Source organism: Thunnus albacares, chromosome 21 (genome assembly GCF_914725855.1).
Source record: "Thunnus albacares chromosome 21, fThuAlb1.1, whole genome shotgun sequence".
NCBI lineage: Eukaryota > Metazoa > Chordata > Actinopteri > Scombriformes > Scombridae > Thunnus > Thunnus albacares.
Genome location: NC_058126.1, coordinates 11,008,970 through 11,033,249, shown reverse-complemented (window position 1 = coordinate 11,033,249; position 24,280 = coordinate 11,008,970). Strand labels below are relative to the sequence as shown.

The 24,280-nt window shown below is 39.4% G+C and overlaps 1 protein-coding gene across 1 annotated transcript in view; it reads right to left on the bottom strand.

Annotated features, from left to right (window-relative positions):
* ptprn2 (protein tyrosine phosphatase receptor type N2) overlaps positions 1-24,280 on the bottom strand; it is a 134,183-nt gene that overhangs the window by 91,558 nt on the left and 18,345 nt on the right. Inside the window, exons 2-8 of the mRNA XM_044340233.1 lie at positions 21,978-22,028; positions 12,562-12,675; positions 4,192-4,448; positions 1,653-2,106; positions 1,234-1,530; positions 928-968; positions 1-364 (exon numbers count right to left, since the gene is read on the bottom strand). The exon at positions 1-364 is cut by the window's left edge and continues 67 nt beyond it. Of these exons, the coding sequence (XP_044196168.1) occupies positions 1-364; positions 928-968; positions 1,234-1,530; positions 1,653-2,106; positions 4,192-4,448; positions 12,562-12,675; positions 21,978-22,028 (1,578 nt within the window). The remainder of the gene's footprint in view (positions 365-927; positions 969-1,233; positions 1,531-1,652; positions 2,107-4,191; positions 4,449-12,561; positions 12,676-21,977; positions 22,029-24,280) is intronic.

Here is a 24,280-nt window from a genome sequence, read left to right as displayed (position 1 = left end):
CATGGACCAGCTGAGTTTTGATTCTCATGTCCTTCTTCTGCGGCTCTTCCAGCTGTTTCTTCCCCGCCGGGGCTTGAATCCCCTGCATCAACCTTTCGATCTCTGAGTCCACCTGTGCGTCCGGCACCTGTGCACCGCTGGTTAAACGCAGGGTGGAGCCTTCCTTTGCAGGTGAGGACATGGTTTTATCCTCCCAGCGATGGGCTACAGGAACTTGACCCTGCGTTGTCCGGCTCTGAACATTCTCCAGTCCGACAGTTTTTTGGAGGCCACTGGGAGCTAGTGGTCCACTTTTGACCTCCGGACCATCACCAAAGGGCTCCAGGTTTAGGTAGTCGAGCAGCTTGGAGAAGAAAGCCGCATGCTGTGTTGAATCAAGGAAGATTTAGAGTAGTGAAGTTAGAAACTTAGTTTTACCCACATATTTCCCAGTTTCTGTTCTGAGGAAAGTTCTGAAGAGAGAATAATTACTACATTGAATAGAGTCGTTGCTATTAGAAACGTCAATCAATGAAAACGAGTGACTTTGCATTCACTGATGTTTCTTTGTCTGACTGCTGGTCCAAGGTCTAATGTCCTTTTTCCTTACAAATTATTGAAGGATGTGTTCAGAAGCTTTACTTACTTACTAAAGGTTAAACAAAAGCTGAATGGCATTATGCAAAACAATTCTAGTTGATATTACTTTTAAAGTTTAGTTTATTGAAAATGTTGAGGTTAGAAAACACACACACACACACACACACACCACAGATCCTGCAGTTTTGCCTTCAAATACTAATAGTCTAATGGTACATGCTAGTCTGCACAACTTTCAAATAATTCCTGCTTGAAATAGCATTCAAAAGTGAATAAAGTCTAAGCTTGGACATGTCTCGCTCCCTCAGAAACCAATTTGTTGTTTGAGGAGAGTAATTTTAAATTCACCTTGTCAACAGGCTCTCTGTCTGCACCATCCATTTGTTGACCTGGAAAAAAACACAATTTATGTGAGGAGATTGTGTGAAAACAGAAGATTTCTTTTGTATTTAGCAAAGAAAAAAAACACTTAAACTGAAGGAAAATACATTTGGCAGTACTCTCTATGAGAACTATATAAACAAAGCCTTATTAAAGCGTTTATAAAGTCACAGGTGCCTTAAGTGCCTCACGCTCTACTATCTATGACAGAAAATAAACACACTCAGAACATAGTCAGCTTTGATCCTTTTTCTCAACGGTAGAAACACCCACCTTGCTGTTTCAACCTCAGTGTGTCTTTCTGGTTTAGATCCTGCACTTTGTTTGATTTCAGGTCCTGGTCTTGATTTGGTTCCATGCTTGCCAATGGCTCTCTGTTACCCTTCATGACCCCACTGGGGTCGGCGGCTCCTGGTCCTATCCGGGCCCCAGCCACTGGCTGCTTCTCGTCCACCTCCTGCAGAGCTCCAGTGATGACCCCAGCCAGCTCGTCCAGATCTTTGCCCATGAAGGCGTCCATGTTGATGCTGTGCCTTCCCAGCTGGTTCACCACATTCTGGATGAATTGCTCTGGAGAGGAAAGAGGGAATAATGAGTGACCAAAAACACAAATTGTACCCAAAAAGCAAACTAGCTAACTAAAAAATTAGGAATAACGTGGGGCAAACAAGCTATGATAAAGTGGATCTTACCATCCATGACACTAAGAGGCTCCTTGGCGTTCAGTCGGTTTGAGCCGGCCTTGAACAGCAGTCTGTCTAGGTTAGGCCTCGAGGATTTGGAGCCAAAAGCCACCTGAGACTGCGGCTCTGCATGGTCACTGTGAGCTGGCCAGACGTAGTTGAGGTAGTGGAGCTTTCCTTTGGGCCACGCAGCCTCGCCACCTGCGGGGCCCTGCTGAGTACCTGGTGCCCCTGCAAGAAGCCGGTCCAGGTGATTGGAAAGGAGCTTGGTCCTTCCTACGTCCTGGTTAGGATAGGTTGTACTAAGCTTGGGGTGCCTGCCCTCGCCGCTTTGAGTGAAGACTTTGGTGACTGGAGTTTGGCCAGCTCCATTCTGAAGGCTGTAGATAGTGGTCTCCTTCCAGCCCTTCTGGGGTTTTGGCCGACTGGGCTCCAAAACACCATCAGACTTGATGTCTTCATTCTACAACACAAAATGCACATTTAACGCATTGTTTAAAATGTCAAACATCATTTCTGTGAAGCTTAAAGTGACAACATTTATATGATAAATCTTCAACCTGGCTTCAGCCCTGCAATCGTTTTTTCCCCCATGAGAACATGAGATGGGTTGTACTGGGTCAGCATTGTTGTGACAGCTTTTAGTATAAAAAGAGAAGCAACCCGGGCTCGACTAGACAGAATAGGATATGAATAGGGATTCCAGATCAAAGACAACTGCCCTTGAAAATTGCATTATGGAAATCATAGATGAGATAGTGTCACTCAAATGTAATTTCATGCATTTCCACAAAGCACAACAAACTTTAAAAGCATATCCCCTCTGTCATAGAAGTAGCAGCCATCTCTTATCTGTGAACAAAAAAATGACTAGTCATCTGATTTCAAAGTTGGGCATATGAGTTTATATTTGACACATGATGAATTATGTGTTTACACTGCGACACGCTGAGGCCTCGAAACCATGTGGTGTCATGGTGTCATGCATTAATATTGGCCTCAAAATGTGCGATTTTGTCCTTTTCTTTGCTTTGTGAGGAGGAGAAATTCCCTCCAGCATATAGTATATCCGATCCACTGAGCGGCATTATTATCCATGTCGCCGCTGCACTAATACTAGCTATCTCCCCTGGTGCCATTTTCTGTCCTTCAAATGTATATAGAGAAAATGTCAGTCTCTCCAAGCCGAGCATACTGAGAGGCCATAATGGCATTAGCACAGCAAGACGGGGGTGCTCTGCCATTCATGCTAACCATGTTTGCCTTTTTCCATCACACTACACAACAAAAGACCTCATCTCATCAATAAGGAAGGTCCTGAACTCTTCAACTTTGCATTATGGCTGTACTGACACAGCAGCAGGAAGCAGCTCGGCTATGAAGGGTGCCCAGCACATTTCACACAAAGCTGGGGTTCCACCCTAAATATGAGGGCTGAATAATGTAAAGAGGTGATGGAAGAGCTTTGTGTAAAAGGGTCTCTTGCTCAGTGGGAGCCGGGTGAGAAGACAGAGAGCGAGAAACAAAAGCAGCGAAGGGACGAGAGGGCGACCCCCAGCAAAGACGAATACTGACTCTTTTTTCAAAAGGAATAGGCAGAGGCTCTTCCATAATTTAGCTGAGGAAAACGAGCAGTTTTTATGTTTACTTATGCAGTACGTGCCAATATTTCTAGCCTTAAATGATGGTCAGTTCAGCTTGTTAATATCCATGTTTGTTACAGCCTGTATGATTTTCAGTGGTGGAAGAATTCAAAATTTTACTTAAGTAAATGTACAGATGTATGAGTAAAAAACAATAACTAAGTTTCAAAAGTAAAAATACTGTGTGATATATTATTATTATATATGATATTATTAGATTGTTTATACTGATGATCATCAATGCATAATTTTCTTACTGTAACTGGTCGAGGTGGAGCTGGTTTTAACTACTTTATTTACAGTTAGGTGGTTAAGTAAAGCGGTGTCCAACCTACGGTGGGGGGTCGGCCCCCTCTAAAAGGTCACGAGATAAATCTGGGGGAGTCATGAGATGATTAATGGGATATGAAACAAGAAAAACAAAGTATTTCGACACACATTTGCATTCATGTATTAGACTTTTATTAAATCTTTGTTTTTCTGTTATGAAATATTGGGGAATTTTTTCTCTTTTGGTCTCAAACAGAGAAGTTTACAGGTGAAATCACTCTTTGGCGGCACTAATGACAACTAATAAACTGATGAAACATGACAAGTGGCCTCAACAACACACTTTTTTATTTTTATAGCACCATATTGTTAAGGGCCACAATTTTTAATGTAAAATCTTAATCTAAAAAGAAGCTATTGACTAAATCTGTTAAATAAATGTAGCGGAGTAAGCAACACAATATCCCCCTCTGGTATGTAGTGGAATAGAAGTATAAAGTAACATCAAACAGAGACAAAATTGGTATTATTTGAGTAAAAGTATTTTCCACCACTGACGATTTTTGCTTATTGGTCACACCTGCCCAATCCACTAAGACGTCAGCAACTACTACTACAGTCTACAGTCTTCTTACCTGAGCACTGACTCCTACTCGTTGGACTCCTGGATGTTCAGCTACCTCCGACTGTGGCAGGAAGCCCAGACCGGCCAGGTACTGCTGAAGGTTTCTGCTCAGCTCTGCTTGCGCAGGCCTCTGTTTCCTGTCTCTGGAGCTGCTATAGGAGGTCAGGGGGCTCGGGGGCGTTGCCTGATGGCGGAGGGGGACGTTCCTCAGTTTGGAGAGCTCTCTAGAGATGACCTGTTGGGTGATGTCATCCCGCCACGTCAAACCTGGTAACAAAGAGGTTAGATTTAGAGCTGCAATGATTACTCACTTAGTTGTCAACTATTTTGGTAATTGATTAATAGTTTGGAATCATTCTTTAAGAGAAAAATGTCCAATTCTTTGGTTCCAGCTTCTCAAATGTGAATATTTTCTGGTATCTATGATAGTAAACTGAATATCTTAGCGCTGTGGACTGTAGGTCGGCACAAAAGAAGACATTTAAGGATCTCATCTTGAGCTTTGGGAAACAGCCATCGAAATTTTTCACCATTTTCAGACATTTTATGGACCAAATAACTAATTGATTAATTGAGAAAATAACCAACAGATTAATGGATAATGAAAATAATTGTTGATTGCAGCCTCACTTCTCTCAAACTTGTGATAATAACTAGAATTCACAACCTAAAAGAGATATCTTCAGGTCAGAGATAAGTTTAGTAAAGAAATCAAATAAGCAGTGGATTGCAAACCTAATATGGTTGACATATTAATTGATGCATGTAAGATTAAAGAAATCAAACATCTAATATCAAGAATATGCCATAGAATACAAAACTCCAATAACTAGTGGACCGTCAAACAGAAGTGAGACAGAGAATTGGACCTGGAGATAACTAAGGATAGTTGGAATAAAGTATTAGAAAACTGGAATAAGACTCAAAGTCCTGGAAAGAGTTCTGTTGGTAGAAAATTATATGATACTTTGTGACTCTGTTTTATGGGCTTGTCCTTTTTTTCATAAGAAACTGCTTCAGAGATCATGATTATTGTTACATCTTACCAGGGCAAAATCCTGGATAAACCTGAGGCACAGGATGAATATCTCTTTAAAATACTTTTTGCTGCTAGGAAGAAAGCCATCATGCAGAAATGTGTGCAGTATTCCCACACATGCGCAGTAGTGTCTGCCTTAAATGAAACTACTAAAGACTGAAAACTGCTATCAGTCTTTGGAGCTGTTTCTAAAAAAAACTACTGTGACCAAACTCTTGGTTGTGAAAGAACATGTCACCCAGTGCAACAGTGTGGCTCATTGGCGTGTTTTTAATAGTTTTAGGACAACATTAGAGGTCTATGGCACAGAGGAATAAGATATATCAGGCTTTGGATACACACACAATACTTGGAAGATGATCAATTCATTGTTGGTTTGGCTCTGCACATGAGATTTGTTGACAATGAGAAAAAAATATAGAAATCGCCAGCGTTATCCTTTAAGAACAATCTCCCACCTCCTACATTAGAAATATTGGATCAGAGTACAAAACAAACCAATAAAGATGAATCAGAATAAAATGATGACACACAAAAAGGAAGCCATGACTACACACTCGTGCACACATGTACGGACAGATGTATACACAGACATGTACACACACACACCACAGCCAGTCAACAAGCCCGGGGAGAATGTCACACTGCGGCCTGACGCCTTGCCAACATCTCTGCTAATTGCCAACACATAGTTGGGATGCAGAACTCCTGGGCAGGGGCAAAGCGCACTGGTGCCAGGACCAGATGGAGCTACCCAAGCAAAAAAGATACTCAAAACATGGCCCCATTCCCAATGAGCCAAGAGGCACAGCATTCCTTCGGCAAAGAGCGTAGAAATACCAAAGATATTATAATTCTTTTAAAGGAGCCAAGATGTTGACTGATGACACTTCCATTCCAGTGCTGAAGCATTTTTTAATGAGATAGAAGTAATTATGTTGTGGCGTGGGCTTAGATTCCCAGCTGCCACATACCTAACCTTCTACCAGGCTCATCTAAAGAAACAATGCCCCTCTCAATGATGTGGACATATTTAAAAGTGATAAACTAACACCCTGGGTAGGAATACGTGAAAAAATGAAAGTATCATCACCGCAGAATGTCTTCATTAGCCTGGTTTCTCACCCATAGACATTGGGTATTTCTCATAGATATTCATAAGCACCAGATGAGGATCTGAGCAATGCAGAGTAGCTACAGATGCCTCCAGTCATTCTTGGCAGCGCTGAATGGAGCACAAAGCAGCGTATGTTGTCACTGTTCTGGAACGCAGCTCAGCCATCCATCCGTACAACAATGACAGTTAACTACCCGTAGCTTAGCCCGATGTGGTGAATACAGTACTTGCTATATATTAGCACGGTGATGATCATTTATGCTATCATCAGTCGCGATGTGGAAATCAGGGCTGGCTTGCAACCTAAAAGATCCATATGGTACCTGCGGTTAACTGCAGCTGGTTAAACGGGTTCAGAGTGAACGTGCGATGGCGCCACAACAGGATGAGGCTGACGCTGGCTTCATTGACTGTGACACCTCTATCCCATCTGTCTCCTGGGGGACGCACTCATTTCCATACATACCATGTTTTGTGTGTCTGCGATGGGCACACTTGAGGGAAAAGGTATGCCGGCGCAAATTACAGAATCAAAATGAGCTGTTTGGTGAAAAGGAAAAAGTCAGGAAGAAAAGTGGTGGGGCCTTTACGGTTGGATTCCTCTCAATCAACCTCTCAGCTGATTATCCTGGCACTGAGGAGCTAAATGTCATGCAAATTCATCTGAAAGTCCAGAGAAAGAGCAGGTTCCATCACCGAGTGCTGCCGGTTTTTGCCTGTTAAGGATAGCATGCCGTCTCAGGCAAATGCCTTGGTTAATTAACGCTTTGCCATTAGCGCAACAGCTTTCAAACAAGCAAGATATTTCTGTTGGCCTCCTGTCTGTTTTCTGTGTGACAGAGAGAAAGAGGGAGAGAGAGAGAGGGAGGGGGGGGGGGCTCCTAAATATTCAAAGCCTATTAGATGGGATCCTGTCTACATGTCTTGTTGTTTCATCTGGTGTTTTTGAAATGCAGATTTTCCCCTTTCCTTTACTTCTGTCCACCGACTGATTTTAAAGGCATTAATGGAAGAGAGTGTGAATAATTTAGCAGCAAGTTCTACCTAATTAGTCAAAATGAAATGTGTCAATCCAAAATTGACACATAAATTAAACAAACAGTGCACTGGTGTGGCAAAACCAAAAATATGAATTTGTTTGTACCATTTCATTTGCTGTTTTATGTCAATATTTTGAAGAAAAAAAACCAAAGACACACAAATCCAGATTCTGCATCACTCAGTCTTGTTATCCTCCTAACACACACTGTTCCCATTTCATACTTTCTACCAGCTTGTATCAGCTTGTTCCAACTCTTTGTGAAGTTAAATGATGTTTATACTGGGAGAAAAACTCAAACCAGATACTCTGTGTTTTTATGGCTGCACCATTACATCAAAGGGAAGTATCTTGTGCATCATTTTATACACATTTCACCAAAATTTAGCCTAACATGTTTGGTATCTTTGGAAACTTTAGGAGCTCCACTAGAACTTAAAATAAAGTTAAGTGAGTTTGAACGATGTTTGACTGCACAGTCAAGTCCCTGTCTCATAGTAAATTACTACTAAATTGTTTTCCCATTTACAACTCCTGTGTGTGGTTAGCACTTTGGTTAAGGTTAGTGAAAGATTGTGGTGTCACTTAAATGTTAATAAATGCTTATTCTTCAAGTCACTGCTGACATTTTTCTATATTTAAACCAAGATCATGATCTTTCCCCAACCTTAACAAAGTACTGCCAGAGTCTAAACACAACCATAAAAAGCTTAATATTGCTGTAGTTTCTACTGCTGTATATTATACTGCAAGATCAGATATTTTGGTGGAAGAAATAACAACTAGGGACTTTGTCTCTGAACATTTCCCTCATATGTTCAGTATGAGTACATTTTTGCACCTTGCCAAATATGTTAATTAACAAAGTCACATCATTATGTTGATAGAGGAGATAATTCAGCCAGCATTACATTTCTAGCAAAATGTATTTGCTGTTGCACTTTAGCTGTATATGAATGTAATTTCTAGCAGACAGGGTTGGCACAGCATACATTTGTAATGACCAGACTGTCATCAGTTCAGTGAGGTTTAGATGGTTATTTTATTCCCTGTTGAGTGCCAGTGAAGGTCTAGTAAGGCCAAGCTAATATGTATTATTATGTAACTGACCACCTCCACTGAGGTCATTTCATATTGCCATGACTGCAAAGCAATTGGTGAGATTATTTGCTCAAATCTACAGGCAGGTTTCTTTAAAAATGATCCTGCCCCTCTGCTGTACACAGACATGGACTTACACTGAGTGATTCAATAAAAGCACTGTTTTCCTCGTAACAACTCAGTTTTCACATGGCATGTTAGTGTGTGAGAGTGTATCTGTTCTCTCTGGTACCATCCAGCAAGGTTGTCAAGGAACAGACAGAGCAGAATATGAGGAGGAACAACAGGTTTTGTTGCTTGTCTGTCAAAGAAAACATGTCTGTGCACAAAGCAAAGTATTGTAGGACCGTGACTAACATGTGGTTTCAGTGGTACTGGAGGTGACATCGTGTCAGTTTATGGTCACTGGCTTTCCCTGACTGACTATTCTTGTCAATGGAGCTAATGCAAATGTCACAATGCATCATCTTTTTTCAGTTGTCTGTACTATGAGAGTATCCACCACCCTACGCAGGGTCAGGAGGTCAATCGACTTCAGATTAGCGTAGTTTAACATGCTGTACTAACAGCGGCGGCGCTGCACTCTGACATGATTCCTTGTGATCTTGTGAGCTTCTAGGAGTGTGCAGCTAAGTAGGTGCTCAAGTAACAAAGGATGAAATGTGAAAATACTACTATAACACTAGCTGACTCACCGGAAGAATCTTCTTCATCTCACCAACTTCTTGTAAAAACACGGCCGATAAATACAGGAGCTCCATCAAAAGAAGAGACATAAAACACCCAGTAGCCAGACAGTCCTTGAAGGCCAAACATTTAATGATGGATCTTCTTTTATTGGTATTGATATGATTAATTTGGGACCCAGATGGGGTGACATTACCTTTCTGAGGAAACATAAAGAGTCTTTCTGGATTACATCCAAAGAGAATGAATTAAGATTTTAGTATTACGGAGTTTTTATACTTGTTTTACAGCTATTTAATACAGGTTTTGAAGTTTTTTCAACTCTATTAGCACCCAGGTTCAATCTTTATTTTTACGATGGTATTTTGTGACTGTGATGTGTCTTTTTTTTTTTTTTTTTTGCTGTTTCATTTTGTTGTGTACTTTTATTTGAAGTTTCTGTGTCAGAGGCCATCTGTGTTTCTCACTCTAATCGGATAACTGATAGACTCAGCCCTCTTGTAGAGTTTATATATAGGCTGTTTACACATTCTGTAAATCACCTGTGCTGAAACACGATGAAATAAAGACAATTTTTCCAGTTAGTCAGCTTAGTTACATTTGATCTTGTGAGTTTAACAATATAAATACTGACCCGACATAGACAAATATGACATAAATCAGTTTGAAAATGCAGAATTAACCTTCATCTCTCCTGCAGTCCAATCAAATGCTCCATCATTTTAATATATTGTATATCAAATTACTGAGAATTGCCCTTTCGTAAACCCTCTCTTTGACAGACGGCTTTTTGTGTTCGAGGGATCAACATGTGGAACTTCTTACCCACAGAACTCAAAATAGATCATGACTGGAAACATTTTAAACTTAAACTGAAACAGTTTTTAAGGAGAGATCAGTGATCTGGTGCTTGTTGTTTTATGATATTTTCGTTGCCATCTTGTGCTGTTTTGTATGTATTTTCTTGTTGAGTTTTGAGTTGTGTGCTTTAATGTATGTATATGTATTGCTGAGTTTTATGTTATGTGCAGTTCCAAATGTATTTTATTGGTGAGATTTATGTAGTTTAAACACCCATATAGAGACGGGAACTGCAAACTAACTTAGGCTATAAATGCTGTGGTATGTGGCATTAGTTCATGCTATACTTGCCCATGTACAGTACAAATAAACATTAAATACACTTATTAATACTGCAACTTATTTTCATGAGCGATTAATCTGACAATTATTTTCTTTATAAACCGTTTTATGTCTATAAAATGTCAAAAAAATAGAGAAAAATGCCTGTTGTAATTTCTTAGAGAACATGGTGATGTCTTCTGATGTCTATTTATGTCTGATCAACAGTCCAAAATCCAAAAATATTCAGTTTACTATCATGGATCACACAGAAAAGCTTCAAATCCTCATGTTTGAGAAGCTAAAGCAAGTAAATGTTTGTCATTTTTCAATTCCGATTATCAAAATCGTTGCAGATGAATTTTCTGACGATCGACTAATCCTTGCAGCTCTACACTGCAGCTTCTGAATTAGCTCCTGTATGTGTCTTCACACACTCCCAGTCTGCATAAAGACAGCAGCCTGACTATGAAATGTGTAGACACACCGTGGCTGCACACGGTGAATACTAAAGTTGCTCGGCTTTAGGTGCTATGTAATATAAAAGTCATTTGCAGTTGGGTGACAGTGTCTTGCATTCAAAAGGTATTGTGGTGAAAATGTAATACCAGACAGTGTGCTCTGCCAATGGGGACACATCCAGACAAACCAAGCCCTTTTGTATAAGGGTCAATTTCTATTGATCTGAATGACATTGGTGTTGTGCAGTGAGCAGAGATTTGTGCGATTTCAACCTGCATCTCTGATGCAAGATAAAGAGGATTGTAAATCGATTCCATTGATGTTCCTCCCCGTTTTTCCCCCTGCTTCATCTCTTCAATTTAGGTTACAGTACAATGGTCTCAATAACCCTGTCTGGGCTCAAAAAAAAAAGGGTCCCCCACGTCTCAAAAGATGACACTTCAATAGCTGTTGAGCTGATAAGAATAACGTGCTGCCGAGCATTAACGGCGGCACTCATCCGAAGATAAAGCTCCGTGTCTGTGGATGTGATTCTAAAAGACAGAGAGGGGAACATGATTCAAAGTGATGATGTCATGTCTGCAGCGTCGGTAAACGGGTGTCTAAAAAACACAAGGTCAGAGAACAAGTCTCATGATGAAAAAAAGCATCTAAAGAATTAAACACCTCTTATAAAGGAGCAGGGAAAAATTACACACCGGATCTCTTCTCATCCTCCTCACTCTCATTTGTTTATTTCTAAGCAGTAATTAGAATAAATGTGTGGTCTCGCCTGGCTTAATTTTCATCACTGCATTTTTTCTCCCCTCTTTTTTTTTTTTTTTTTTTTTTTTTTTTTTTTGATTTCTTCTGGCCAACTGCTTGCTCTTAATGATTTTCAACACTGGTTCACGCCTGTTAAAAGATATTAAGCTCAGAGTGGCCTGCAAAGCCAATTATGTTTGGAGGGCTGATGTTTGTGGTCACGGTCTGTGGTAAAGGTGTCTACTGCCCCCTGGTGGGTTATAACTGCAGTTACAGGCTGCAGAAAATATGTTGAAAGAAATCAAATAATTTTCTCACAAGGAAACTTTATATATTCCCACAAATATGCAGACATCCAAGCTGTTTTATTTACTGAATTGGTGCCATCTCATAGCCAGAAAATACCACACTACTGTAAAGAGCACTTGAGACATTTGTTTAGCAGTTACTGTGATGTATCTGTGATAGTGGACTGCATGGAGGCTGTCGTTCACACTATCTGCAAGAGAAAGCTTTGTTCCCCACAAGAAGAACGCGACATTAATATCAAATCTGCCAAAATAACGTGACAGAATTGATGAAATGTGCTAATGAGAGTCTTAAAATCTGAACCTCAGCTCTAAATTTCTGCTCTAACTTTATCTAAATAGTTACTTCTGTTATAAAGACATCTTTTTGTAAATGCACACTCTCCCCAAAAGATGTAACCTGTTATAACCAACACATTAGCTGCTGCCATTGATTGAGTAGGAGAGACTGTCTAATGTGATTACACTGCACACCTCACAGTTACTCATCCACAAAATTAGCTCTTAATGTCCTAAAGGCATACAAGCCAATTAGATTGGCTGCTGGAGTTAAGCGATGATGGTGAAACAATGGCCTGATATGAGTCAAATGACCTGCTCGAGCTCAATGGCGTTGTGCTATGCTAGCCAAAGAGACAGCTTGGCTTATTTGGCTTGGTTCACATAATGGCAGTTGACAAGCGTTTGCTGTAAGCCCTGAATACGACTGATAAAGAAAAGACACTCAGACAAAGACAGACAGGCAAACAGGCAGTGTGTACCTCTGTGAGCCAATTTCTGTAGGAGGATCCTGAGGTGTTGCAGAGCAGAGGAAGAAATATCGTATGTGTACAGGTCTGCACCGGCCAACTCCTGGCACCTTCCAAACACTCCGTCTACAAAAAAAGAAAAGAGGAAAAATGGTGAAAACAAGTTGCTCACATGTTCATGAGGGAAATGTTTTTAATAGCTCGGAGTGAGCAACAAGCACAAGATAGATTTAACAACATTTCCCACACATGGATTGTGGCTCTGACAAAGTAAAATGATGTGTACCAACCCAACAGAAAAGCTGTAATGGTGTGTGGTACCTGCAGTGTGTCTGCACCTCTGACTTCCTGTTTTGGGGGGAGCTAATAGCTGACATTTTTTCCTCTGACAGCACTACGATAAGCAGCCGTTCATGGCAGGAAGGACTTTATCAGGGGCTCTGGTAATCTCCCTATCAGCAGGCCTCCCGCCTCACTCAATACAGGTTGCTAGGCAACCCACGCCACAGAGTCCCTATCAGCCCCATAATTCAATGACTGGTCTAGACCTTTGAAGGATGCTGAGGCTCGGGGGGTCAGGATGCAGTGTGTAGATGTAACGTCTGGAATATGAATGACCCGTGTTGTCACCTTCTCTCAGCTGGGGAGATAAATCCATGCATCTTGTTGGCTAAACTCACTAAATGAAAGTCCACCTCACAGATGATCTCAGGAGATGTATCGTGCAGATTCGATCTGAGCCATCTCTTCTGTGTGTGTGTGTGTGTGTGTGTGTGTGTGTGTGTGTGTGTGTGTGTGTGTGTGTGTGTGTGCAATCATGCACACTACTGTGTGAGAGCATGTGCGAGGATGCCACTGTGATTAGATGGGATCTAATGATGTGAATCAACACTTTGTCATGCACTGCAGCGTCTCATTAATTAGCCCCAAGATGTCGGACAATGACAGCAAACATCAATGGTACGATTGATGCTCACTGACACGTCGGGCACAGTGCAACACACACACACCGATGTCCATTACATGCTTCAATTTCCTGTCTTTTCCTCCAACACCATTTTTACACCAAGGAGATAAAAATAGATGAGCACAAATCCGAAGATATGATCAATAATATCTCACTGGTGAACGGCGAGCAAGAATCTATGTGATGTAACATTTTGACACAGGCAGGAGCACACTGAGCTGCAGCTTTGAATCAAGAGTGAATTGAAATTTTTCATTTTTTTTCTATTTTTAAACATCACCAATCATCATTTTTCACGTTCCATTAAAAAAAAATTAATTACACTGCCATGTTCAGTGTAGAACTCAGTGACTGATAATTATAAAGATAATAATGTGATGTCAGATGAGGCTCTAAATTGAATTCTTATTCTAAACGAGAAGCGGGTGTTTTCCTGACTCCCCCCGCCCCCTAACCCCCACCCCTCTCTTGTGACCCGTTAAATGACAGCTCTGTACAGGAAAAAGCCCGTGGGAGGTGGTGAATTAGCATAGACAACACAGTACAACAATCAGGAGTTATTTTGAGATCTCAGATCGTGCAGTGGAAAACTTCCCACTTGCAGACGCACAGCTCATCACAGACGAGTCTGAATCACAGGATGTCAGCTGTCTCCTTAGTTGCCATCAACACATCTTTTCTAAAGAATGATATTAAAACTGATGACATGGTTAATATAATGACAAAATAAGGTTTCATTCTCTTGAAGGTTTGCTTTATTTCTCCCAGTTAGACAGTAACAACACATATTAAATCTAAATTCTTTTTGTAAAATTGGTGAAGGGGAACTTCATAAAATTATAATGCATGTGAAGTCCACTTGTTCCCTGGATGCAATACCTACTACTTTTTAAAAAAAGAGTTTTTAGATAGTTTTATTCTCGATCTATTAGACATTGTAAATTGCTCTCTAGAGACAGACATTTTCCCAGATGCACTTAAAACAGCTCTAGTAAAACCCCTCCTTAAAAAATACAACCTTGACTCCTCTGTGCTGAGCAATTATAGACCCATTTCCATCCTGCCTTTCCTGAGTAAAATACTAGAAAAGGCAGTGTTTAAACAGTTGGATGAGTTCCTACTTGACAATAAAATTCATCATCAGTGTCAGTCTGGTTTTAGAAGGGGACACAGCACCGAAACTGCGCTAGTAAAAATAACTAATGATCTTAAAGTGAGCACAGATGACAAAAATGTATCTATTCTGATACTTCTTGACTTAACTGCCACATTTGACACAGTAGATCACAAGATTCTTCTAGACAGACTTGAAAATTGGTCTAAAAGGTACAGTGCAGTTCTAAATTGGTTTAATATATACCTCACTGGCAGAAGATGTTTTGTTAGCCTCAGCGACTCTGTCTCTGGAAAGCATGACAGCCTTTTTGGCATCCCGCAGGGCTCAATTCTTGGTCCTATATTATTCTGTTTATATATGCTACCGCTTGGTATAATTATTGGTGATCATGGTGTGAATTATCATTGTTATGCTGATGACACTCAGTTGTATTTATCTGTAGCGCCACATGACTCTGATGCACTGACTCTCATTGGATGCACAATAATTATTCTTAATGAAAAGATGACAAAAAGATGACTAGTAGTTAGTTTTGTATTCTCTCGCCTGAATTATTGCAATGCACTTTATTCAGGGTTACCAAAAAATAAATAAAAAATAGATAGGCTGCAGCTTGTACACAATTCAGCAGCCAGGGTTTTAACAAGAACCAGGAAAAGAGATCACATTAGTCCAGTTTTAACATCATTACACTGGCTGTCTGTATCACTGAGGATTGATTTTAAAATTCTTTTACTTGTTTATAAGGCTCTTAATGGTTCAGCATCTTCATACATTTCTGATTGCTTATCCGAATATGTTCCAAACCGTCCCCCCAGGTCACGTAGTGCAGGCTTGCTAAATGTTCCAAAAATTAACTACACAAAGTATGATGAGGCAGCCTTCTGTCTTTATGCAACAAAGGTTCAAAACATACTCCCACCACAATTAGACAAGCAACTTCTGTTGATAGTTTTAATACCTGATACCTGTTTTTATGATCTTGCTTTTCATTAAATTTATTCTCTTTTTTAATAGCACTGTTTTTGTGTGATACTGCTTTTATACCTTTATACCCATTTTATGCTATTATTTTATTGCTCTTTTTTATTGCTCTTTTTTATTTATAGAATTGCTCCTCATGTCTTCTTTTTAATACCTATGTCTTTGATTTTATTTTCTCCTGTGAAGGACTTTGAGCTGCATTTTATATATGAAAGGTGCTGTATAAATAAAGTTTATTATTATCATTTATTATTATTATGTAAGAAATGTAGGGAGGCTGGTGACATAACAAGTGACGGTTAAACTGTTAAATGTTTAATGCGCCACATCCCTCATTGGTTTCCATGGCAATGGCCACTATTAAACATGTTATTTCCTTCTCCGTTGTCAGGGACATTCCCGATAGCAACCAGACACAGACAGACAGGCGGGCACACACACACACACACACACACACACACACACACACACACAAAAGGGATTTAGTACATTAAAAATAGGATGACAGAGGTATTTTACAACAAAGAAATCCTTGTTTGGCAAACATAACAGCTGATTGATTTATCGAGGTGTTGGAGCTGCAACTCTCAAAGCCACATGCATGATAAATCACGTAGCACTGTTCTGTCACATTATCGTGCATATTCAAAACTGAGATTATCAAAACAAGCTACAATGGTTCATTGTAGTACATTGTAGTTGACAGTTTGCAGGAAACACTGCTGCTTTGGTTTTTTTTTTTTTTTTTTTTTTTTACAAATTGTTGACAGCTAAAAGAACATTTCAATTTCAGGCTTAAAGGAGCACAGCGTGTGTTGTGTGTGCACATGCAGGGTTGTCAAAAGCAGAATACAACACACAGAAACGCAGTGCAATCAAATATCTTCCTCAAATAAGTCAGCAGATAACAGACAGTATTAGAGCAAGAGATCGATGTAGACTTAACACATTCAAATCCGGTTGGGAGTGAAGCAAAGTCTATCAAGCAGAGCAGAACACAGTGATTTTCTAATGATCATCTGTCTGGGTTAAGGAAATATTAAGCTCACATTAGATCAATTATGCCTCATTGTAAGACAAGGCTAATGCTGTCAGTGTGATGGACAAAAGCAATGCAAATGAACCTTGATCAATAGAAACCATAAAGCATAAAAACAGACCACAGAATCAATGAATCAATCAATCTTTAGATGCACAATCCCACAAATCTGTGACATTTCTCACTACAGAGCGGCTATGTCTGGATAAGTAGCGTGTTGACAGGGAATAAAGGAGAAGATTTTCAGCCAAAAAAGGTAAAGAGCTCTAAATCCAGAAGCCGTCTCCTCTCTCACTGTGACAGACAGCGCGACACCCGGCTGCTGCTAAAGCTATTTAAACTGTGAAAGCTAATGCTTTGGGATAACAGGAGCAAACACTAAAGCTGACAGTCAGCAAAGCATTTCTAAAAAAGACTGTACGTTGGAAGGAGGGGAGGACAGACCCGGGAGACAAATTAAGACGTATTGGAACAGGTGTATTAGCTGTGCAACTCATGTGTCATGAAAATGAATGGGCCGAAATCAATGCAGCGAGACCAGCCAGATGTAGTCTGCTAATAAAGAAAAGAGCAGAGACAAAAGCTTAAGTGATGAGGATATGATTAATGAAGTGTTTACAGATTATTCAGTGCTTTTTTTTAAATGTGTCCTTGAAATGATAATTACATTTATGCATGCACTGTAATCTACATGTAAATTAAAAAAAAAAAAATCATAACCCAAAACAACCCAAAACACAAACAACACCATTTGGCTGTGGAGTATAAATTAGCTCCATTATTACATCCTTATTTTCATCAACATGCCTGCTTTTGCCTCCAGTAGATTCTTTTATACTCAACTGTTTCTACACTTAGCACTTCATGTTTGATTACTCTTGGATTTGCACCTACTGTCTTGGCGCTGTTTCAGCGGCCCATGCCAATTGTTTGGGATTATAGATTTTTTTTAGTGGTTACTTAAAGTGTAGGTGCTTATGCTGCAGTTGCACTTGTTCGATCGATAGAAGCATCACCCAAATCGTTTAAATCTAAAATACAGTGTGGACGTTTCAGACAATATTGGCCCAAGTGGAGGCAAGATAACCACCAATCGATAGAACGCTGTTGGTTAAGTGTTTAATAGGAGCCAACCGGTGCCCTGAGGGAAACATGTAGCACTTATCCGCCATACTTTAGCTTATCATACCAGTAAGCCAAAGACTCTGGAGAGCTGCATCAAATTAAAATGCATTTCCGGTCTCCAGGTTAATCACATTTCCTTTTAGAAGACCCTCTGGGGCAGTATTCCCCTGAAGATGCAAATAAAGATTTGAACAGGTTGGTTCCAAAGAGAGAAATAATATAATGGAGGATGGTAACTGACCTATTTAATCAATGACACAATGACATCCAGTGTAGATTTTTTTTTTACAGTAGATTTTTATTGTAAAACAATAGTTTCATTATTTTACGTCACTGAATCAAAGTAGATTTAATGTAAGGGATGTTCAGTGACTTGGAAATTTTTTTGTATCCATTCCCTGAGTTGTGCTTTTTAGTCACCACCTCACAGAGTTTCTTGGAGTATATTTATTTATTTTTCTGAATAAATAAAATAACAGATAAATTTAGTTGTTTTCTTCACAGAATTTAATGCTGAGGTATATATTTTTTAAAAGAAAGTTTTTTTCTTACACCCCTTAAAACCAAGAGGGCCTTGCGACCCCCCAGTGAAGCTTTGGTGACCCCTACTGGGGGTCAGGACCCCCCAGGTTGGGAACTAGTGATTTAGATCACTCTGTAGAGATCTGAGACTGTCTCCCAAGGAAAACAAACACAAGGTCGTACTGTCAGTCGCTCACAAACAACATATAGTTACGTCAGAGTGACAGATGCCATCTATCAGCCATAGTATTTATGACTAGGAGCACTGGCACAGTTGAGATGACGCCTATATAAGTCGACAAAGACTTACAAAGACCGCTGTTCATTTCCCATTTTTTAAAAACCATAACTATGATCGATCATCCCCTGACTTTAACCCTGGCTAACTTTAAGGAAGTAGTAACTTTAATCTACCCCACGTTTCTCTAACCTTAACAAAGCAATCGTTTTAACACAAACCTGGTGATCTTTCCCTAAACTTAACCAAACCTTGATCGTAGTATTGTCACATCATAAAACATAATTACTTTTTGACAGTGATTTGTAACAGTGTGAGAACACACAGACTGCTGATAGAGGTGCCAGATTAGAAAACACTCTTATGTGTCTTTCTGGAGCAAACATGGTCAAATGATATACTTGGTCATTTATTTTGAAGGACATGTTAAGAGATCTCTTCACTTAAACATATAAGAGTCTTTTTGTGTTGATCAGTGTAAAAAAAAAAGCCACATTAAATCTACTTTGATTCAATGTTATAAAACAAAACATGAAAACTTCCACAGGTGGTGAATACTACTAGATTGTGTCTTACGAATGTTTCTTGTTCTCAGGTCTCTCTTTAAAAAGGAGACGACATGATTACATAAAAATTAAATTAAAAAATCAATACTTTTTACAGACACTATAAATGAGAGTCAGCTGTAAATAAAATGGTGTTGATTGAGATCGCAGAGCCGCTCCTTTTCGCAACCCTTCCCTCCCCTCATCCACCTTGCATGGCAACAGCTCGGGTGAGGAAGAGCATGGCTGACCCAGCCCAGAATAAACCAGGTTACTCCTTCGGGGACCTGGGGAAGAGTTGAAGTGGCAGACCTAGTTACTCCCACTCATCCTCTGTCTGTGCTGTGGCTGCTGCTTATCAGGAGTCCAATGGAGAGTGACAGAGCGTAGATTGAGTATGCGTAGAGGGTTATGAGGCAACTAAATAACATCTCATTATTTGCATATTAGGTGCAACATTAATTCAACATTAGTCTTTTGTGCCTGTATATATTTGCCTTTGGTGAGCCTGTAATTACATTTAAATGTGATGGGAATGAGTTTTCTCAATGTGAGTGAGGCTTTGTAGGGCTAAAGGGCAGTAAAAGATAAAAGAGACGCCGAGGAAGATGAAACATGTAGAAGAAAAGACACATCAAAGTTCAAAAAGAATGACCATCCACAAAATATCCCTGCGTGATAGCCTATAATGTAATATAAAGCCTCCACGACCCTCCTCTCTGCCTCTGGGTATTCTTCTCTCGAGGTGTCAGCAATTTCCTCCTATTAGGCTACACGTAGCTCCCCTCTGTACCAATGCAGTCTGTGTAATTAAAGTCAGTTTTTTATATTCCCTTTTCTTCACTGTATTACCATCTCCTTCTGTTTCCTCCTAAACTAGGTTAATATGGAAATAAGGATCTCCAAATTTGCTTCTCTAACATGCAGCAAACCCAAAGATTACTGAGCACCACTCACTATTAGATCTTCCCTTTCCACAGATATCTTTAAAAACCCATCCAAGAGCAATAGTTCAGCATTTTGGGCTTATTTGATTTCTTTCTGAGAGTTAGATAAGAAGATTGATATCTCTCTCATGTCTGTACAATACACATACGGCTACAGCTAGCAGCCAGTTAGCTTAGTGTAGCTAACAGCTAACAGCTAACAGCTTGATTTCAGAACACAGTATTATATTATGAAATATTACAGTTAAAGCCTGTAAAGTGGTTTTCTTTTTTTTAGCCTTTGGTCAGAATATGGCTAACTGTTTCCCGCTAACATAAGTTAACTGGCTGCTAGATGTAGCTTCACACTTAGCGCAGGCCCACTCCTAGCTATAGGTAACCTAGGCAACCCCCCAGGGCGCCGATATAACAAGCCAATTTCACTATACGCTGGAACAAGCTGCAGTTAACGTGCTCCCAGGGTGAAGCTCACCTATAGCACCAAATGTGCTGATTTAGCGTACAGACATGAATCAATTTTCTCATCTAACACTTGGCAAGAAGGCATATAATCATTATCGAGACAGTGTTTTTATACGTTTATCCATAATTACTGATTTTCATGCCTTTATTTATTCACTTTTTAATTGATTTTCATAATTGTGTTAATGTTTTTATCTGATTGTAAGTGTCATCTCTATTTGCAAAGCACATTATATTACTGCAATGTCGATTAAACAATTAGTAAATACAGGAAATTAATCTGGCATCTGCCTTATATACATCTTTATGTATAAATTTATATATAGTACAGTAAATTAAATATGCTTGGGGTTTTGGACGGCAATTCCTGGATGTCACTAGTGTGTGGATGTCATTAGTTACAGCTCTGATAAGTTGACTTGAATACTGTATGAGAATTAAAACATTAGAATTGCTATCTTTACTGAAGTTGTAGGACAGGGAATTAAAGTAATAAACAAAACAGCATAAAAACAAACATTTGTACAAAATCATCCACACAATTAGTGGCTAAATAACACAGATGCAAAATCTAATGTTACATCAGCTCATTCTCATCCTCCTTCTCTTATCAACATATCAAACTATGGTACTGTGTCCTGTGTGTTTTGCATGTACTTCTTTTGTTTTTCAGCGAGCGAGCGTTCCCTTTGCTGGCTCCATGTTGTTTGTGAAATTGATTTTATGATGAATCTACAGAAAGTAAATGAGGTGAGCAAAACTCAGTGAAACAAAACAACCACCTCAAAGCACAGGCATTTAATCATTACACTCGAGAGGACAAAACCAAACATGCACTAGGATCAGATGTAGATCCCTGGTACACATGTAAGAGCCATTCTGTATCCTGACCCGCTGCTGCTTTGTCGAAACCTTCCAACGTGAGAGAATACATTAACCTTTTACGAGACGATGATCCTCGATATTGATGCGCTATCAATGCTCTTCAAAATTAAACCCTGCTGTGTGATTGCCGCGCTGAATGCCGCACAGCGAAAAGCCCCCTTGTCATTTCCCCTCCATTCATCAGGTGACACGTTGTCACGGCAACCGCCGACACAGACACATACATCCTCCATGACAAGATGGTTCTGTGTGAGGTTGTGACAGTTTGCGGTTTGGGGAAAACTCAGCATATAAAGGTGAAAACATGCTATCGCTATCGATTCCTGTGTAGTTATTTAGATAAATGAGATGAGACAACAGCTGATTGTGTGATACTGTGTCTCATCTTCGCTGCCAGATGTTTTAATGCTTTATTTTTTATACATGACTCATATGTCTAAACTTAGCTGGAACATATGCTCTCTAGTCGCCATCTATCTATCTATAAATCCCTGAATGATTAAAAATAGCCCGGGCGGCTTTGAAACCACAGGGATGATGTATAATATAATGTAATGAGGTGTGGTGAGCGGACAGGACCGTCTAAGCCTGACTTACCGTTGACGCAGAACTCATACGGCGTACAGAGCTCGTCTTCGAACAGACAACCTGGAGTTGAGAGAAGGTGAAAGAGGAAGAGGAGAGAACAAGAAGAGACAAGTAAATATGTGACTCAACAGGTAAGAAATCCTCACACAAAAGTTTCAGCATGGTTTTAAAAAACATCACTCCAAAAACACAAAACTTATCCATGTTTCAGCTGGTAAATCAATTGTTTTATTACTTAATCTAGTGCTGAAACTATTAGTAGATTTAACAGAAGATTATTTTGATAATTAATAAATTGTTTTGAGTCATTTCTTTAAGCAGAAATTTTCCAAAATCTGATTCTGGTTCATCAAATGTGAATATTTTCTGGTTTCTTTAGTCCTCTAAGATAATAAACTGAATATCTTTTGGTTGTGAACTGTTGGTCGGGACAAAACTAGACATTTGAAGACATCATCTTGGGCTTTGGGAAACAATGATTGACATTTTTCACTATTCTCTAACATTTTATGGATAAACAAGTTATCGATTAATCAAGAAAATTAATTGTCAGATTAATTGATAATGACAATAATCATTCATTCATTCATTATATCAAGAAAAAAATTACCAAAAATCTGAGAATTTGCTGCTTCTCTCTGTTTTATATCATTATAGGTTGAATACTTCTGGATTTTGGACTTTGGATTTTTAGGGCCTGAGCCCCAAATTGGCGAAGACCCTCTTGTATCTGTTCTGTTTCTTTCTTTCTTTCTTTCTTTCTTTCTTATCTCGCCACTTCAGACCTAAATTTGACCCCCTAAACATCAGGTCTGGTGAAAAATTTGATAAAATGCAAAAATTATCCCCCAAAGTGCCAAAATGTGCTCTATAGCACCATCTATGTATCTAAAATGGCTGCCACAGCCCGTAGGAATGTCGTAGAGAGGTTGAACCAAAACTCAATTATTCCTCTCATCAAGACCTACAAATCATACACTGACACCCCTGACCTAAATCCAACATGAAGTCCACAATTCACCCATGAAAGTATGACTTTGTGCCAATTTTGGACCTTGAATAAACGCTATCTCCTCCTAGGGCGTTAATGGTATTGGCTTCAAACTTTGATACATGACTTATCACACTGTGCTGAACGAAAGTCATTACAAACTTTGTAATAACTCGAACGCTTTAGATCTTGTAAGCCCTGAAAGTTGGAGTGCCACATCGCACCTTACAATGTAAACCAATGGGGAGGCAATGTCTGGGCATGGACTTTGTGCCAAACTGGGGCGTCTGACATCTAAACTATAAGTCAGACCACTTTCAAACCTGTATCAATGGATTCGCGACGAAAATTCCTACTAACATATGATTTTTAATGTATGATTTGGCCATAGTCATGGGATTTATGAGGATATTTCACAAGAAGAGTACTCTGAAATCCTTCTCTCCAGCTGAGGGGGAAAAGGAGGGAAGAAAGTGGGGGGATGGGTGTCACGGTTAAATGCAGCTCATTTTTGAAGGATACAGCAGAAACGTCTATATACATACAGTACATTATATACAAACTTTGTATGAAGTTTGGTGTTATTATCATTTATTCTACAATAATTATGACTCTATATGTATAATTCAGTAGTGGGGATGACCTATGAGGGGAAGGGAAAAAATGGAGTGAGACTGACAGTTTAGTGATAAAGTACTGCAGAAAAATAAAATCGAAACTAAAATTTGTAGCTCTGTACTGCAGTTTTTCCTTTATTAGGGCGCAAGCACCTAGCGGTTCGCTCACACTCTCCATTCAAATATATGAGTATTTTTCTGTGTCCAGCTGCAGTTACTTATTGTCTCTACACACCTGACAGCAGTGTTCAATGCTTACTTTTTTGTCGAGGAGTACATGTGTTCCTAAATGAAAAAAATTAGGAGCACACTGAAAAATGTTCAAGTAACTGTTTATTTAAGACAACAATTTATAACATACATATTTAAATGCTTTTTGTGTGTGTGTGTATGTAAATCAAAATGCATGTTCTCTTTAGGGGTGCTTGATTATGGCAAAAAGCATAATCACAATTATTTTTGCTCAATATTGACATCATGGTTATTTAACATGATTACTTTTTGACTATCATTTTTGGTGATTGCCGATATATGCACATATTTTTTCCCACTTAGCTGAGGAAACTATTGCACATGCAAACATAGATTGTACTAAGTATGATCAAAAAAGACAATATATGAGGGAAGAACTCAGGAGGACTAGAGCTCAGCATTAAAACTTTAATGAACCTGCCAGGTGGGTGGAGCAGCAGTTTTTTTTTTGA